This window comes from Aphidius gifuensis, linkage group LG1 (assembly GCF_014905175.1).
Source record: "Aphidius gifuensis isolate YNYX2018 linkage group LG1, ASM1490517v1, whole genome shotgun sequence".
NCBI lineage: Eukaryota > Metazoa > Arthropoda > Insecta > Hymenoptera > Braconidae > Aphidius > Aphidius gifuensis.
Genome location: NC_057788.1, coordinates 2,647,430 through 2,664,250, shown reverse-complemented (window position 1 = coordinate 2,664,250; position 16,821 = coordinate 2,647,430). Strand labels below are relative to the sequence as shown.

The following is a 16,821-nucleotide window of genomic DNA, read 5'->3' as shown; positions in this document are numbered from 1 at the left end:
TGAATATGGCTCGAAGCTAACATCGATATTTACCGAGACAATTCAATTGACGTTTAATAATTAATATTTGATATTTAAAATAAAAAAAGTATATTATTATTTTATAATGCCCAGGGCTTTTGTCAATTACCTATTGTATGTAGTTTGATAAATTTAATAACGGCGATATCAATTAGTTTTATCAACAATTTAAAAATAACTAAAAGGCTAATTAAGAAATAATAAAAATTCATTTTTCAAAGCAAGGTAATTTTAAATTTTTATTATATATGAATTTAATAATAAAATTTAAAATATCTAGTAATATTATTTTACTTGAAATTATGAATATATTTACGCATGGTTTTTTATTTTATCTTTATTCAATGTCGAATCAACATCCAGGGTCAATAGTGACGACAATAATTTTACCTGTTTTTCTCAAAGGTGCTTACAATCATGATATATATTTTTTTTTTATATCTATGTTTGTCAAATAAATAATTTAAATTAAATTGGTATAATATTTTTTATCTTGATGAATTATATATTTAAAAAATATATGAAAAAAAAAAATGTGTGTGTTAAAAAACAATGTGATTTTTCAACATTTAGAATACAAAGTTCAGTAAATCAATTTTCTTATATTACTTTAATATCATTGGTGATAAAATAATTTTAAAAAAATATGCTTTACATCAAAGAAATATTCAAGCAACTAATTATCTAATATTTTACATTTATAAAAATAATAAATTTTAATTTAATTTATTTAAAAATATAAATCATCAATTCATTTATTTATAAAAAATGTATTTTCATTTTCAAAGCACAATGTAAATTTTATTTTTTAATAATATGATTCATTATTAAATATAAATTTTAAATAAATATTTTTACATCTAATCAATATTTAATATTTTCATTAATTTTTCAAACTCGGTGTTACTTAAAAAACACCATTTTTCAAGCACTTGAAATTTTCTGGATGTAAAGACTTTTGTTCTCTAAAGCTCTCAAAATACCCTGGAAGAATTTTATCGCAATGTGGACAAAGCACTTGAATTGCTCTTGCTGGTTTTGAAACCATCAATATCATCATCATCATCATTATCGCCACAAGTTTTTTCACATTGCTGAGCTAAGCATCTTTTTTTTTTTTCTCCTTTATTTTTCATGATTAAAACTGTCAATTAAATAATTGGACAACTATATGAGACAGTTAAAAATATACTTCAAACTTTCTTCTTAATTTTGCAGTTATTTTTCTTATTTTGATTTATATAATTTTATAAATTAATAATTATATAAATATATTATAATATTTATTCAAAAAATTATTGTAAAGATAGAGTTAAGCACCAACTATATTATTAACTTCAATATCTCATTAAAAGTTATAAATTAAATTTACAATTTTTTCTTATTCAAAATTTAAATTTTAACTTGTTGAATTTCATCATTATAAATAAATTTAATAATAAAAATTATATACTTAAAAGTTTACACAATAAAAAAAAATTTTATTGTCAACTTAGAGTAATTTTATTGTTATTCAAACTAATAAATTAAAAGTTGATGATAGATCAAATAAAATTTGAATTATTGATAATTTAAAATCTTTTAAAAAAATAATTTACATCATAGATACCAAGTAATTAACAAAAACACTCAAGTAATTTAAAGAACTATATAAACAGCTGTTTTAAATTAAATATCATATTAAAAAAAAAGAAAAATTTATCACAGATATTATTAATAAATCAAAATGACATATTTTAAATTGTACCATAAAATATTACAATTTTTATCATGAATAATTGTTTATTTAATACATGACGAATATTAAAAATATTTTATTGAATTTTATCTTCAAACACGTAGTAACATTAAATATCTTTCATAAATACGTCATACACTTTTAACTCTTTGTCTCCTCAATAATCATTAACAATATTCTTCGAAAAAAAAAAAGAACATGATAAATTAAATAAACATCTTTTATAAAAAAATAAATAGATCAAATACCAAGCAATATAATTCATTATTTGTTGATTTTTTCATTCAAGTTTTTTTGTTAAATTTTATCATTCATAAAAAATAAAAATGTATGATAAATTTTTTTGATTCGAAAGAATTTTATTACGCTGGATGATTGAGGCCTTTTTTCGATTGGGAATGAATAAATCTTGTAAATTTTTTTTCTCAATAATAGAAAGATTTATATCAAATGGTGGAAGGATTTATTATTTAATGAAATATCAAATTTTTTTTGTAATTCCAATGTTAATATATCAATTTAATTTTACTTTTTTCTTTCGATTTTTATATGAAAAAAATTTACGTTTTATTGGTAATTATTGCATAATTAGTAAACTATAATTAAAGACCTGAGAAAATTTTTTTTAATATTAAAAATATATATTTTTAATAATATAAATATTCTGTAAATTATTTATAGAAATTTAAAATTTAAAATTATATACAAATGACAGAAATTACGGCAAAGGAGAATATAAATTTTGAGATTTATGAAAATGATAGACATAAAAGTATAGTTAATTTTTACAAAGTAAATTCAACTTTTAAAATGTTCATCTTATTTATTTCATTATTGTGAATATTATTATTACCATTTTTTTTTTTTTTTTTCTTTGCAGAAAAGATTATATAAAAAAGCACAAAAATATGTAAAACTTTTTGATAAACATAGATGTTATGAAGAGATAAAAAAAGTAGCTTAAAGTGGCTAAGGATTTTTCAGCTCGTTGGTTTATAAAGCTGGTTTTTTTTTTTTTTCTTTTAATTTTACTGACATTTCAACGAGAAATATATTACCATTTTTATCCAAAAGAATATAAGTTTACTCAGTGATTTTAGTATAAGCTGTAAAAAAATTTAAATAAACTTATAACGTCTATTTTTTTTTTCTTTATTTCATTTAATTTGTGAATTTTTTATTTAATCAAGCTATGATAAATAAAGCTTAATTTTCTCTAAATTAAAAATAAATAAAATTGAATTTATTTGTTTTAATTATTTTATTCACTAGAAGCTGATATTATGAAATTTTTGAAGAAATCATTTTTTTCCCATTATCTTCATTTATCCCTGAACCTTTTTCTGTAATTATTATTATATAATCAGCCCTTTAACTTGAAAAAAATTATTTCCTGAAAAATTCCCAGTAAAAACGAGTTTATGTCCAAACTTACCTTAATCTATCCCCTACTGATCGCGTAAAAATTATGAAAAAAATCCAACATTATCTTTATTTATCCCTTAACCACCTCCCGTAAATATTTTTATATAATCGGCCCTTTATCTAACTTGAAAAATTTATTTCCTGAAAAATTTCCAGTAAAAACGAGTTTATGTCCAAACTTACCTCGATCTACCCCTTACCGATCGCGTAGAAAATTATGGAAAAATTTCCACATTATCTTCATCCATTCCTCAACCACCTCCCGTAAATATTTTTATATAATCGGCCTTTTATCTAACTATATGAATTTTTTAAAAATTAATTTAGCTAATTTATAACACTTTTAATAATTTTAAATATTCATGTTGTCAAAGTAATTAATTATTTTTAATGATCATTAAAAAATTGTATAAATAAATAACACATTTTCACAATAATTTATAATGAATTATTTAGTAAATTAAAATGATTGTTTATTACGTTTTTCACCGTTATCATATCCCATTTTAGAAAAATCTTTTAACACAACATTGAAGGTAATTGTAAGTGTACCTTGGCCCTTCATTCTCGTCACTGAAAATAAAAAAAAAATATCAATAAATTAAACATAATTAAGTAGCTCAATCCAATTAACAAAATCACATTATTATAGAACATATTTTACTAATAATTATTGTTTAAAATTAAATTTTGTTTTTAAATATTTGCAAGAAAAAAAATTTTTACAAATGAATATTATTAGATTTATAAATTACATTCTCTTCCATCACCAGAGGCAAGTATTTGTGGATCAATTAATTCAGGTCTTCTGCCTGAAATCCATGCAGCAAATTGCTGTAGATACGATGATGATTCAGGTACATAAATAGCAACTCTAAAAACCATTAAAAAATAAAATAACATAAATAATTTATTGTATTACTAAAATACAATAAAAAAATAATATATTTATCTTTATTATTACTTTTTTTCATGACGACCAGATGTTAATGGAACCCGACAAACTCCGTATCCTTGAATAACATCATGACCAAATATATCAAGACCATAAATTGACAACACAAGCTGTGGCCCTGTTTTAAATTGTTATAATAAAATTTATATATATATATTTAAAAAACTCTATCTATTAATAATTTTTATAATATATTATTTATTGTTATTGCTTACAGCCATGAGGGGTTGTTGATTTAAAAGATATATTTAGGGGAAAATTCCAAGTTGCCAAACGACGTATATCATTTGTGCATTTACACATTTGTGTCAGACCTTCCTCAATTCCCTTTGAATTAAAATACAACAATTGTTAAAAATTTACACTTGAGATAATAATTTAATAAATGTAAATAATTTTATTATTTCTTACCGCAACAATGCTCCAATCAGAACCAAAATGATATCCATATTTGCAATAAACATTATCAGCATCATAAAATTCACCGTACTCAATTGATCCACTTGTGCATAAATAAAATTCACTGTCACTCATATTATTTTTTAATTATTAATAAAATATATAAACAATATAAAGAGGAAGAAAAAAATATCGTGCTGTTGTTGTTCTTTTTTCTATGTGTTTTAAGGAAGCAGGTGAGATCAGTATTTTGAGTTTTATTACCTTGGAAACGACGCATGCGTGGTTAATATTAATCATATATTATTATTGTCAATTAATCAATTAATAAATATACAATATTGAATCTAAAATTAAATAAATTTATTGCGAGAAGTTAAAAGATTTTAATATGAATATTTTATATACAGAATTATTGTTGTATCAGAGTGGCACTTTTATAGATTTTAAATAATCATTTAAAAAAAATCAAAGTTAAAAATAACATAGTTAATAATTTTTAGAAAAAAAAATGTTTCAATATTTTTAGACACTATTATTATTTTTAATTTTTCATGTGTGTTAATTAATATCAACACAATAAAGAATTTTTTTTTTTAAATAAAATCAAATCAAATTTGATTTAATTTTTATTTCAAAGTAAATATTGTTGTAAATAATAATTAAATTTAATCATTTGTTATTTTTAAATAATTGTTACATCAAAAAAACGATCAAGTATTTTTTTTTTTTTTTCTTTTAAACATTATATAATTTTAATTTGTAATAACAATGCCTCTCCTTTTTTTATTTCTTTATCCATTTTATGATTTTCAATCAACTAAATACTTCTCTCTATATTTTTAATTTAATTTCCAATATATGTTTACTATTTTAAAATGATCTGTCCCCAGATTAGCATTATTGTTTCTCTTTTATTTTTCGTATATAATTAATGAGCTATGAGTCAATGTGGAATTGACAATTTATCCACATTGAATTGTTACGCAAAATGAATTGATTATTTGTTTTTTTTCTTTTTCTTGAAAATATATTTGTAAAAGAAGATAATTTATTTTCCTGCTGCAATTTCCTTCATACGATTAAGGGCAGAGCCAGCTTTGAACCAGCCGATTTGTTGCTCATTCAATGAATGATTAAGAACAATCTTATCAACTTTGCCATCCTTGTGTTTAACTTCACACTGAACAGGCTAAAATTACAAAAAATAATACAAATAAATATTAAATATTAAATGTATACTATCAAGTATTAATATTATAATTAAATAAATACAAACCTTTCCAGGTGCAAGATCTTTAAGACCAAGAAGACTAATTTTATCAGTTGGTTGAATTTTATCATAATCACTTGCATTTGCAAATGTCAATGGTAGCATACCCTGTTTTTTAAGATTTGTTTCATGAATACGTGCAAAACTTTTGACAATAATTGCACGTCCACCAAGATGACGTGGTTCAAGTGCAGCATGTTCTCGAGATGAACCTTCACCGTAATTTTCATCACCAATTGTAACCCATTTAATACCATTTTTCTTGTAATTACGAGCAACATCTGGTACACCAGCAATTTCACCGTTTAATAAATTTTTAACTTTATTAACTTCATTATTATCAGCATTAACAGCACCAATAAACATATTGTTAGAAATATTATCAAGATGTCCACGATATTTTAACCAAGGTCCAGCAGCTGATATATGATCAGTTGTACATTTTCCTTTGACTTTAATTAAAATTGTCATATCAACAAGATCTTTTCCATCCCATTTATCAAATGGTTCAAGTAATTGTAATCTATCAGATTTTGGATCAACATCAACTTTGACTTTTGAACCATCTGATGGTGGTGCATCATAAGTATCTTGACCAGGATCAAATCCACGTGTTGGAAGTTCATCACCAAATGGATTATCTAATAAAAATTCTTTACCATCAGCACCTTTTAATTTATCAGTTACTGGATTAAAATCAAGACGTCCAGCAATTGATAATGCTGTAACAAGTTCTGGACTTGTTACAAAACAATGAGTTTGTGGATTAGCATCATTACGACCAGTAAAATTTCTATTGTATGATGTTACAATTGTATTTTTTTCTCCTTTTTTAACATCTTGACGATCCCATTGACCAATACATGGTCCACAAGCATTTGCCAAAACAACACCACCAAATTCACGAAGTGTAGCAGCCTTTAAAAAACGTAATTAATTTAAATTATTATTATTATATTGTTAAGTAATAGATACAAGATAAAAATACATACAATTCCGTCACGTTCAATTGTAGCACGAATTTGTTCAGAGCCTGGTGTTACGTTGAATTTTGATTTAGACTTGAGACCATGTTTTAATGCTTGTTTTGCAATATTAGCACATCTTCCCATATCTTCATATGAACTGTTTGTGCATGAGCCAATTAAACCAACTTTAACCTCATTTGGCCAATCTGCTTTTTTTGCTGATTCTCCTATTTATTATTATAAACAAATTAATTATCATCATTAATTTTTTTGTTATCATATATTAACAATAGAAAATAAAAATTTATATTTACCAAGTTTTGAAATTGGATGTGCAAGATCAGGTGTAAATGGTCCATTAACATGTGGTTCAAGTGTTGATAAATCAATTTCAACAACTTGATCATATTTTGCATTTGCATCAGCAGTTAATAAACTTGATTTAAACATATCAGCTGCAGCAGCAATATCAGCACGTTCAGTTGCTTTTAAATAATCTTGCATACGATAATTATAAGGAAATAATGATGTTGTTGCACCAATTTCAGCGCCCATATTACAAATTGTTCCCATACCAGTACAACTTATACTATCAACACCTGGTCCAAAGTATTCAATAATAGCTCCAGTACCACCTTTGACTGTTAATATACCAGCAACTTTTAATATAACATCTTTTGGACTTGTCCATCCTTTTAATTCACCAGTTAATTTAACACCAATGACTTTTGGACATTTAAGTTCCCATGGTATATCAGCCATAACATCAACAGCATCAGCACCACCAACACCAATACAAAGACCACCAAGACCACCACCATTTGGTGTATGTGAATCTGTACCAATCATTAATAAACCAGGAAAAGCATAATTTTCAAGTATAATTTGATGAATAATTCCAGATCCTGGATTCCAAAAACCAACACCATATTTTGCACCAGCTGTTTGAAGAAAATTATATACTTCTTTGTTGATATCTTTGGCACGTGCTAAATCAGCAGTACCACCAGTTTGTGCTTGAATTAAATGATCACAATGAATTGTTGATGGTACAGCAACTTTTGGTAAACCAGAGCTAATAAATTGTAACATAGCCATTTGTGCTGTTGCATCTTGCATAGCAACACGATCTGGTCGCAATCTCAAGTAACTTGTTCCTCGTACAATTTCTTGTTTTGATGGATCATCCAAATGAGAGTAGAGTACCTTTTCCGACAATGTTAATGGTCGTCCAAGTCTAATAAATTATTAAACAATTAATTATTCAAATGTAAATTCATTTTTTATTTTTTTTCTATCAAATTGAATACCTTTTTTTGACGATTTTAATATTTTCATCGAGTTTGTCATATGGAAGATAGGTAGTTTTGTCGAATTTTGACATTGCTGTTTTTGCAGCAGCAAAACTCAATGGGCTGCTGCTGAAACATCTTTGTTGAATATCAGCAGCAAAACTTGAAAGCCGCTGTAATAAAACATCATTATAATAAATTTTTTTTGTTGACAATATATTATTTTTTTTTTTTCCTCGAATTGCATGGTATTATTTACCAAGTGGCTTTTGATAAGTCAGTAGAAAAAAACAAGTCTTTAGATAAAGAACAAAAATAGATTTTAAAAAGATAATCGAAATAATAAATATATTTTTATTTTCTTTAAAAGATAACAAAAATATTATTAATTTTTATTTATTAAAATATTTTTTTTTATATTTCTAATGATTCTAATATTTTTGTTTTTACTTGATGACACATGCGCATCTCGTGACCAACAATATAACCTTTAAAGCCTTGAAAAAAAAAATGATAGCTATATGCCCAACTGCACAAAATGTTATGTAATAACTTAAAAATTTTTTCATCCTTTCAAGAGCAATTTTTAATATACTCTAATATGCAATAAATATAACCCTTAAAATACTCAAAAAATTTAATCAATATGTATTTGTTTTTTTGGAGTAAAATCATGTTGAAATATTTGACATTTCATCCCTTAAAAATATAGGCCAAGTTATGTCATATTTTGGGCAATATTGTTACGTACATATTATCATAAATTTACTAAATAAATAATAATTAAATAATCAAAATAATTAATACGCAAATTGTGTAATTTATTTTATATTTTTATTTATAGCTTTTAATCTTTAATGGAAAATAAATCCAAATGAAAAATACTGTTTTTGTTGTTGACAGCAAGACCCAGTTTTTTTTTTATCTTTTTTTGATAGTTTGTTAATGATAATTAATATATAAATATTAATTAATTATTGATGTAAAATTTAATGATAAAATTGGAGTAGATATCACCTACCTGTGCACTGATAATTCGGGCACAAGACATTGTTGTCAATGATTAATTTGACTTTGGATATTCAGGTCAGCTTGAACTTGATCACCCACCAATACAATTTAAAATGACTCGCAACTGATTGGGAAAAAATAAATCTTTAATAAGAAATTAATGGCTATATGTAATTAAAAAATTATAATATTTTTTTTGATTAATCTCTAATGTGGCAGTCCTTCTCAAACCGGCCACCAGAGAACTGAATTGATCAACCCAATTTCTCTGTTTCTCTCTCGCGTAATCTAAATTTTTTATGCGCATGCGATTTATAATTTTCTCAGGTATAAATAAATAAAAAAAATTAAACAAAGAAACTAATTTAAACAGCTGATGATAAACTAATTATTTAACGCCACCCATTGACAATAACTAACACCAGTCTCCAGCTGTTTTTTTTTTTCTACAGAGAAATAATTTAGAAATAAATAAATAAAAAAAAAACAATAACACTTTGTCTCGAACTTAACGTCTTTAAAATAATTTTTTAATATTGTCATTTGACTAAAGATTAAAAGTCATAATTCAAGTACAGATAACCCGTTTGTATCAATAAAAAAAAAACTTGTTTTTAACAACAAAAAAAACACAAACATGGCAAACCGATCGTCAAATATTTCATCTGCAAAAAAATCAGGTAAACACAATCTAGATTCTTTTTTTTTACAAATTGTTTTAATTTGTTAATAATAATAATAACAATTAATTTTTATTATTAGATATAATTAATTCGTCAAATTCATCGTTGAATAGTTCATCAACATCAACAAGTGATATAAAATCATTGCAGCTAAAAAAATTGATTGGTAAAGTTAAACAATCAAAAATAATATTTGTTGGTACATATACTGAAAGAAGATTGGTCCAACGAGTTACATCAGAATACAGGTATAATATTAAAATTCATCTAATTGATATTTAAAAAATGTTTTTATTATTTTTAGAGACATTGTTGTTGTCAACAAAGAAGAAGAAGATTTGATAGCATGTTTGAAAAAGATTCAAAGAGTTATTCATGAAGAATTTGGTGATGAAAAATGGCTTGGAATAACATGTAATTAAATTTTACATAATCAATTAAATAATATCATTGTAGCTATCTAATATATTGTTTAATTGTTGTTGTTGTTTAGGCAATCAAGTTGAAGGTGAATCACTTGATTACAATCTTTGGGTTGAGTTGGACAAGGTACCATTTGGTAAACATTGGTTCCAAATGAAATCATTAAAAATCAAGGACAATACTGTTCAATTACAATTAAAATATTTAAGATCATTTCAAGCTACAGACAGAGAATATTTACATGATGATAATCAACCGACATTTGATTTAAATAAAGTAATTATAATTTTACAATTTTATATTATTTTTTAACAAGAAATAATGATGATTTTTTAAATTAATTTTTACAGATACTTACGTATAATAACATGTGTGAAGCTATTAAATTCACAGCAGTACTTGTGATGAGTATAATAACTTTGTCAGGTCATGTATTATGGCACACAAGTAATTACAGTATAAAAATAACACGTGAATTGTCAAATTTAATTAGAGCATTGACACCAGTTATATTTGGATTTTATGAATTATTATCAAAATGCATTGGTGGAATTTATTGGCTAATCTACATGTTGTTTCAAGGCAATTCAAGGGGTCCAATCATGCCACCACCAATGGCTATTATGCCAAACAACAAACAAAGATCATATAATCATCAAAATTATTATCGATAATTCATAATAATTACTATTTTTCTTCTTTATAAAGTATTTTTGTTTGTCAAAGAGTTTATACTATTTATCTTTATTTGAATTAATTTCAAAAGACTTGATCAGACACTGATTGATTAATATTATCTTGTAAATTATGTAATTATAAATTATTTTTTTTGTATCAACATAATTATGATAATAACAAGTATATAAATTTAATTATGTATTATTTATTTATCACAACAATACATTTGGGAATGATATTTCAATTTTGATATACATTTTTGTGTTTTTATAATTTAATATTTTACTTGGTGAGTCCAATGACACCACAGGCCAAACGAGCACCAGCATTACCAGTTGTTTTGGAGAGTTCATGACCACCTTTGCCAAAATCATCAACATCAGCATGTACCTGAATATAAGAACAAGAGATTAATAACAATATTATTAATAAAAATATATATTTTTGTATTTTAATGTTTACTTACAACAAGTGTTCTTCCAACAATGTTGTTAGCTCCTTGAAGTTGAATCAGGGAATCAGTAATATTGACCTTGGCAACGCCATCATCACCAGCTTCAACATTTCCCAAATCACCTACATGACGAACTGCGTCAGTTGGACCACCATGTTCTTTTCCAAATGGATTAAAATGTGGTCCAGCACTTGTACAACCTGAATTAATTTATAAATATGTATTTAATTTCTTTTTCGTCATCAAGTCGATAAGAGGAAAAAATATTGATTAATTCGTAGAAAAAAAAAACAGTTGTTATGCAAGATAAAATCAATACGTAATAAAAAAAAAAAAGAAGGAAAATTATTAAATAATATTTTAGATAATATAAAATATAAAATTAAATAAATCTGAATCTTACCATTTGTATTGTCACCAAATTCGTGAATATGAAAACCATGTTGTCCTTTTTTTAAGCCGGTGACTTCTCCACTGACCTTAACAGGTGACGAGTCATTCTGTATTGAAAAAAAAAATATTGCGTTCAACAAATTAATACGTCATTATCTACGTTGTTGTTGTTAATAATAAATAATTATTTTATTAGATAATTAACTTACAGATTGTTCAAAGAAAATGGTTCCTGAGACATCACCTTGAAGAACACAAACTGCTTTAACCATTTTTAATTTAATTTTAAATATTGTTGAAGGAAGAGGATTTATCAACGACTTGACTGTCTGATATTTATTTGCGAATGTTGCTGAATCACAAAATCATCAATGATGCAAAATAAGTTGCAGTCGTGCCGTGTGAAAAAATATTTTCAGTAAAGCAACAAACTTTATACCGCTTTACACTGCACTTTATAATTTGTTTTTTTTTTTTTCTATTTTATCTGCCAAGACTGGCTCTAGGTGTGCTATTTTTCAAGGCCCAAAGATGGCACTGCGACCAAGAAAATCGATCGTTTTTCGTTTATAAAGTAACATTTAAAAAAAAAATTTCAATGAAAAAAAAATTAATAAAAAGAAAAAAACGCCAAAAGAATTTGAAAGAAAAAAAATTAATTTAAAATGAAATAATGATAAATGTAAATTAATAATATTAATAATATATTTTAATTTTCATTGTTTAAATAAATAAAATGTTATAATTAATTTAAATCCTTTTCAAGATTTTAATTTATTTACATATTGCATTGAAGTAAATGCTTTTATTGTTTTAACAAATATGAAAACTATTAAGGGATTTTACAGTATTTTTTAATTTTTTTATTCAAGTATTTATATATGTCTGACTGAATCATATTTACCACCAACTTATTTAAATTGAATGGGATGAGTCCTGGATGTCACTGACTCAAACCAAGGTCCTGTGTCTTTGTCCAATCAAGAAAAAATTTACCAGTGTATTCTTTGTTGGGGAATAAAGAAAAATAAAAAAAATAAAAATTTATTTATTTATTTGCAAGCCCTACCCTAGACTTGCATTAGTCAAGTATTCAGATATAAGATTCGACAAATTGAATGATAGTGTATCCCTTTTAAACCCTTTGTGTTTGTCAATAGATAAGAAAAAAATTATTACTAAAATTATTATTGGATAAAATCAACATGAATATAAATTGGTAGATAATACTCCATCAAATAGTCATACATTTTTCAATAATAAAATTATTTATATGAATTTATTTGTTCAATTATTAACAACTATTAATTTTACATTGAAAAAAATAGATAAATAAACAATAAAATATATTTATTTGTTAATTTTTTTTTTATAAATTCCAGTCAATAAAATAAAATTCATAATAATTTCTTCAATTTTATTTTTTATGAATTATTATTTTCTTATAGATGTTATGAATAATTATTAGCTGAATATTTATAATACGAGAGTAAATGCAATAACATAATGAATGATTTAAATTTAAGTTGAATTTTTTTTCAAATCAATAATAAAGTACAGTTTTTTTTTTATTTGTTCATCGAGTCAGCTGATGGTTAAGTCGGCAAGAGACCCAACAAGTGAAGTCGGCGTCCTCCAGTTCAAATCTCGAGTTTGGAGCCATAATTTCAAACAATTTCAAAATAAAAAACGACCCTAAAGGCTAAAACTCCTCCACCTGACGACCCATTGAATTGGTCTTCCGGTGTTTGTATTACGGCAAATATATTCTAGCTTAGACCATGTGAATTACGCACTTAGTCTACGCTAGGATATATCTGCCCTAAACACCGTGTGGGGAACACTTCTTTTGATTTTTTTTTTGGGAAAAAATATAATGTAACACACTTACACATATTTTATCTACTTCTCGATGAGGACTGTTCTTTTTAACTAATAAAAATTAATTTAATAATTTTAATTGTAACAAATAAATGATTATTTTTTAATTAAAAAAAAAAAACATTAAATAACATAATTTCATGAATTTCATTGTGAAATATTTATCAAATAAATTTATTTTGTAAAAATTAGAAATGTGATAAATATAAAAAAAATCTATTTGAATGGTGGAATAATTAATCAAGCATAACCGTCATGATTGATGTCATTAAATATGTTCAAGTAATTGAATTTTGATTTTTTCATAAAATTTTTAATCTAAATATCATGGCTATTTTTTTAGAAATAATTTCATTAACATGATATTTTTGGAAAACGTGTTTAAATAATTTAATAAAATATAAATAATTAAATATCCATGTTTTAATGTGACTCGTCCTTGTATTATCAGTTCGTGACTCGAATTAAATAATATAAATAAACAAATGTACTACACGGAAATAATTATTGTATTGATTCTACAATTTCTTTAATATATTTTTCATCAGTAATAACAATTTACTGTTGCTTATTATCATCAATCATTGGAAATAATTATTAAATTTTATTTGAATATTCTTTTATTGTTTTTCCTCATTTTCCTTTGGAAAAATTATGAATGTTACAATCGAATATGAGTAATTATTATTTTATATATTTTAAATTTTCCATTTGCATATATACGACCTTAGGAAGATCAGTCTTACTTGAATGGAATGTAAATTATTATTTTTCTTTTTTTCAATAACAGAAATGACAGAATGACCTCCTTTGTTATTTTTATTTTTTTCATGTTAAATTTCCATTTTTCAATATTAAAATTATTAAAAACAAATATACAAATTTTTTTCAGGTATAGATTATAAAAATTTATTTACTCTTTTTTTTTTAATGAAAAAAAATTTTTAAAAATTAAAAGTAATAGATTAATAAGAAAATTGATGAATAAATTATAAAAATATATTTATTTTTCATTCACTTATATTTTATATGAATAAAAAAAATTTAATATTTTCTATTTTTAGATGAAAAAATATATTTTTAAATTAGAAGTTTAAAATATATCAAGTTTAATAAAATTTTCTTAAAACACACACTATCATACCATCAATTTCATTGTTGAATTAACAAGTAATTTTTCAATTATAAAAAAATATTATTTCCTGTCTAATTAAACCCACAAAGATATTTCACTTGTTACCATAAAAACTTTTGTTACATTGCCAGAAATTAAAAATTAAATCATTTTTTTATTTCTCTATATATTTTTCTACTTGTTAAATTATATAATAGAGAAAATAAAAATATATCAATCAGCTATAACATGATAAATATAAAATTTAAAAAACAATTTACATATTAGCTTTAAATTATTTATTAATTCAAGGACAAATAATATAAATACTAAAACAATGAGTATTTAAAAATTTTCATTATAAAGAAAAATTATAATTTATCAAGAAATCATCAATAAAATACTATTGTTTTATTTGTAAAACAAGTTTTAATAAATTAGTAATAATTTTATTTGTCACTGATTATTTTCATTCAATTATTTTTTTATAATTGACATATAGTCATTCAAATAAATCACCGGATGCTGATTATTAAAGTCCAACAAATATTTTAAAAAAAGACCAATCAATGATTATTTCTAAAAAAAAAAAAAAAGTTTAATTAATAATTAATAAACATTTAGTTAAAAAAATTATAAAATAAATTTTAAATATTGATCTAATTTATGTCATTAAAATTGTCGATATAAATAATCTAAAAGTTTAATGTCTCATTGTGTATGAGTCATCTTGATTTTATATAAATTTCATTCAGAAAATTTCCAAGTATCTTTTTATCCATGCTTCCTAATTTTTTTTCTCTTTCTTATTTTTTTTTTTTTACAACTTACGATGATTAAGCAATGAATTATACTGTGATACAAACCATCTGCTTTATCATACAGGTTGGTGAATCTTCCCGATGACTCATTCACAATCTCAACCACAAAACGATGACTTGTAATTCAAGTATTTTATTCGTTTTATTTATCTCCACTTGGTCCAGGATAAATTTAAAAATTGTCAACTAAAATATATATCATTTATTTTTATTATCGAAAAATTTTCATTTTAATTTAGTAAGAAGTGAGTCAATGAATGACTGATTACATTTAAAATCAATTAAAATAATTTCAGTGTGATAAAAAAATTAAATAATTTCCAAGAGCTTATAATAATTATGAAAATTTTTTAGAAATCTAATTTTTTAAAAAAGTAAAAATTATTTCATGCGGTATAATTGAGATAGAAAAAAGAAGAAAAATTAAATATTTTTAGTCTTGTTATATTTTTTTAGATACACATCGCGTGTGTGACTCATTTTGACTTATTATTTTTTTTTTGTTACCACAAAATGACTTGTAATAAATAATAATAAATAAAAGATGAAAAAAAATATTAAAATTCATATAAAGAAAGGATGTACCTTTATGTTGAAGTTTGTTTAAAAAATAATTTATCCAGTATTTCAAATGAAAATAAAATTCATGTTTTTGTTTTTTCGACAATTGGCCAATGAAGGGAAAATGATGATTCATTTTTTCACTGATAATATACTGATACAATTTTTCGGGTGTGGTTAAAACGTCAATTGACAATGAGATATAACAATACCTTGGGAAATACCCAAACAACTAAAACGATAAAATAAAAAATTAACAGATAAATAAAATACCACGTGTAAATTTGTAAATTTATGTTTATCAATGATAGACATAAATAAAAAAAAAATAATTACTCATTGTATTACTTGCATGATTAATTAATAATTTGAATTCAAAACTTGTAGAAATCTAAACAATCTGGCGGCAAAATACAAAAGAAATAAATAAAAAACATAAAAGAATTTTAAATTGTAAATAAAATATATAATTATATATAATTGTTAATTTATTATTAAAAAATATTAAAAATATTTTTCATACAAAAATTCATTGTTTCATGTTTAACTTGAATTTTCATATATATACATTTTTTTTTTTCCATTTTATTATGTGTAGCCAGAAATAACTAATGTCTTCGAACAAAATGATAAAGTATTTTTGGAATTGTCTGGCAGGGTCAATGCTACTTTAACAAATTTATTTAAACATTAATTATGTAAATAAAAATTAATAAATTAAATTATTAAAT

The 16,821-nt window shown here is 23.5% G+C and overlaps 4 protein-coding genes across 4 annotated transcripts; 1 reads left to right on the top strand and 3 right to left on the bottom strand.

The window, feature by feature from the left end:
* Window positions 1-1,129: 1,129 nt before the first annotated feature.
* On the bottom strand, window positions 1,130-4,927 carry LOC122860921 (B9 domain-containing protein 1-like). Its single transcript, XM_044164994.1, has 5 exons — window positions 4,551-4,927; window positions 4,355-4,466; window positions 4,149-4,257; window positions 3,940-4,058; window positions 1,130-3,757 (listed from the first exon to the last, which is right to left on the bottom strand). Exons 1-5 carry the CDS (start codon window positions 4,671-4,673, stop codon window positions 3,645-3,647), a joined length of 576 nt encoding a protein of 191 aa, XP_044020929.1. The 5' UTR covers window positions 4,674-4,927; the 3' UTR covers window positions 1,130-3,644.
* A 521-nt stretch (window positions 4,928-5,448) lies between these two features.
* LOC122860919 (probable aconitate hydratase, mitochondrial) lies at window positions 5,449-9,605 on the bottom strand. The gene is made up of 6 exons (XM_044164992.1): window positions 9,093-9,605; window positions 8,090-8,244; window positions 7,094-8,016; window positions 6,804-7,006; window positions 5,818-6,729; window positions 5,449-5,730 (listed from the first exon to the last, which is right to left on the bottom strand). Exons 1-6 carry the CDS (start codon window positions 9,120-9,122, stop codon window positions 5,590-5,592), a joined length of 2,364 nt encoding a protein of 787 aa, XP_044020927.1. The 5' UTR covers window positions 9,123-9,605; the 3' UTR covers window positions 5,449-5,589.
* Window positions 9,606-9,653: 48 nt separating this feature from the next.
* LOC122860920 lies at window positions 9,654-10,862 on the top strand. The gene is made up of 5 exons (XM_044164993.1): window positions 9,654-9,762; window positions 9,845-10,013; window positions 10,070-10,179; window positions 10,259-10,464; window positions 10,539-10,862. The coding sequence occupies exons 1-5, from the start codon at window positions 9,720-9,722 to the stop codon at window positions 10,860-10,862; spliced, it is 852 nt and encodes a 283-aa protein (XP_044020928.1). The 5' UTR covers window positions 9,654-9,719.
* Window positions 10,728-12,161, bottom strand: LOC122860922 (superoxide dismutase [Cu-Zn]). The gene is made up of 4 exons (XM_044164995.1): window positions 11,923-12,161; window positions 11,724-11,820; window positions 11,333-11,520; window positions 10,728-11,256 (listed from the first exon to the last, which is right to left on the bottom strand). Exons 1-4 carry the CDS (start codon window positions 11,983-11,985, stop codon window positions 11,149-11,151), a joined length of 456 nt encoding a protein of 151 aa, XP_044020930.1. The 5' UTR covers window positions 11,986-12,161; the 3' UTR covers window positions 10,728-11,148.
* Between the last annotated feature and the right edge of the window lie 4,660 nt (window positions 12,162-16,821).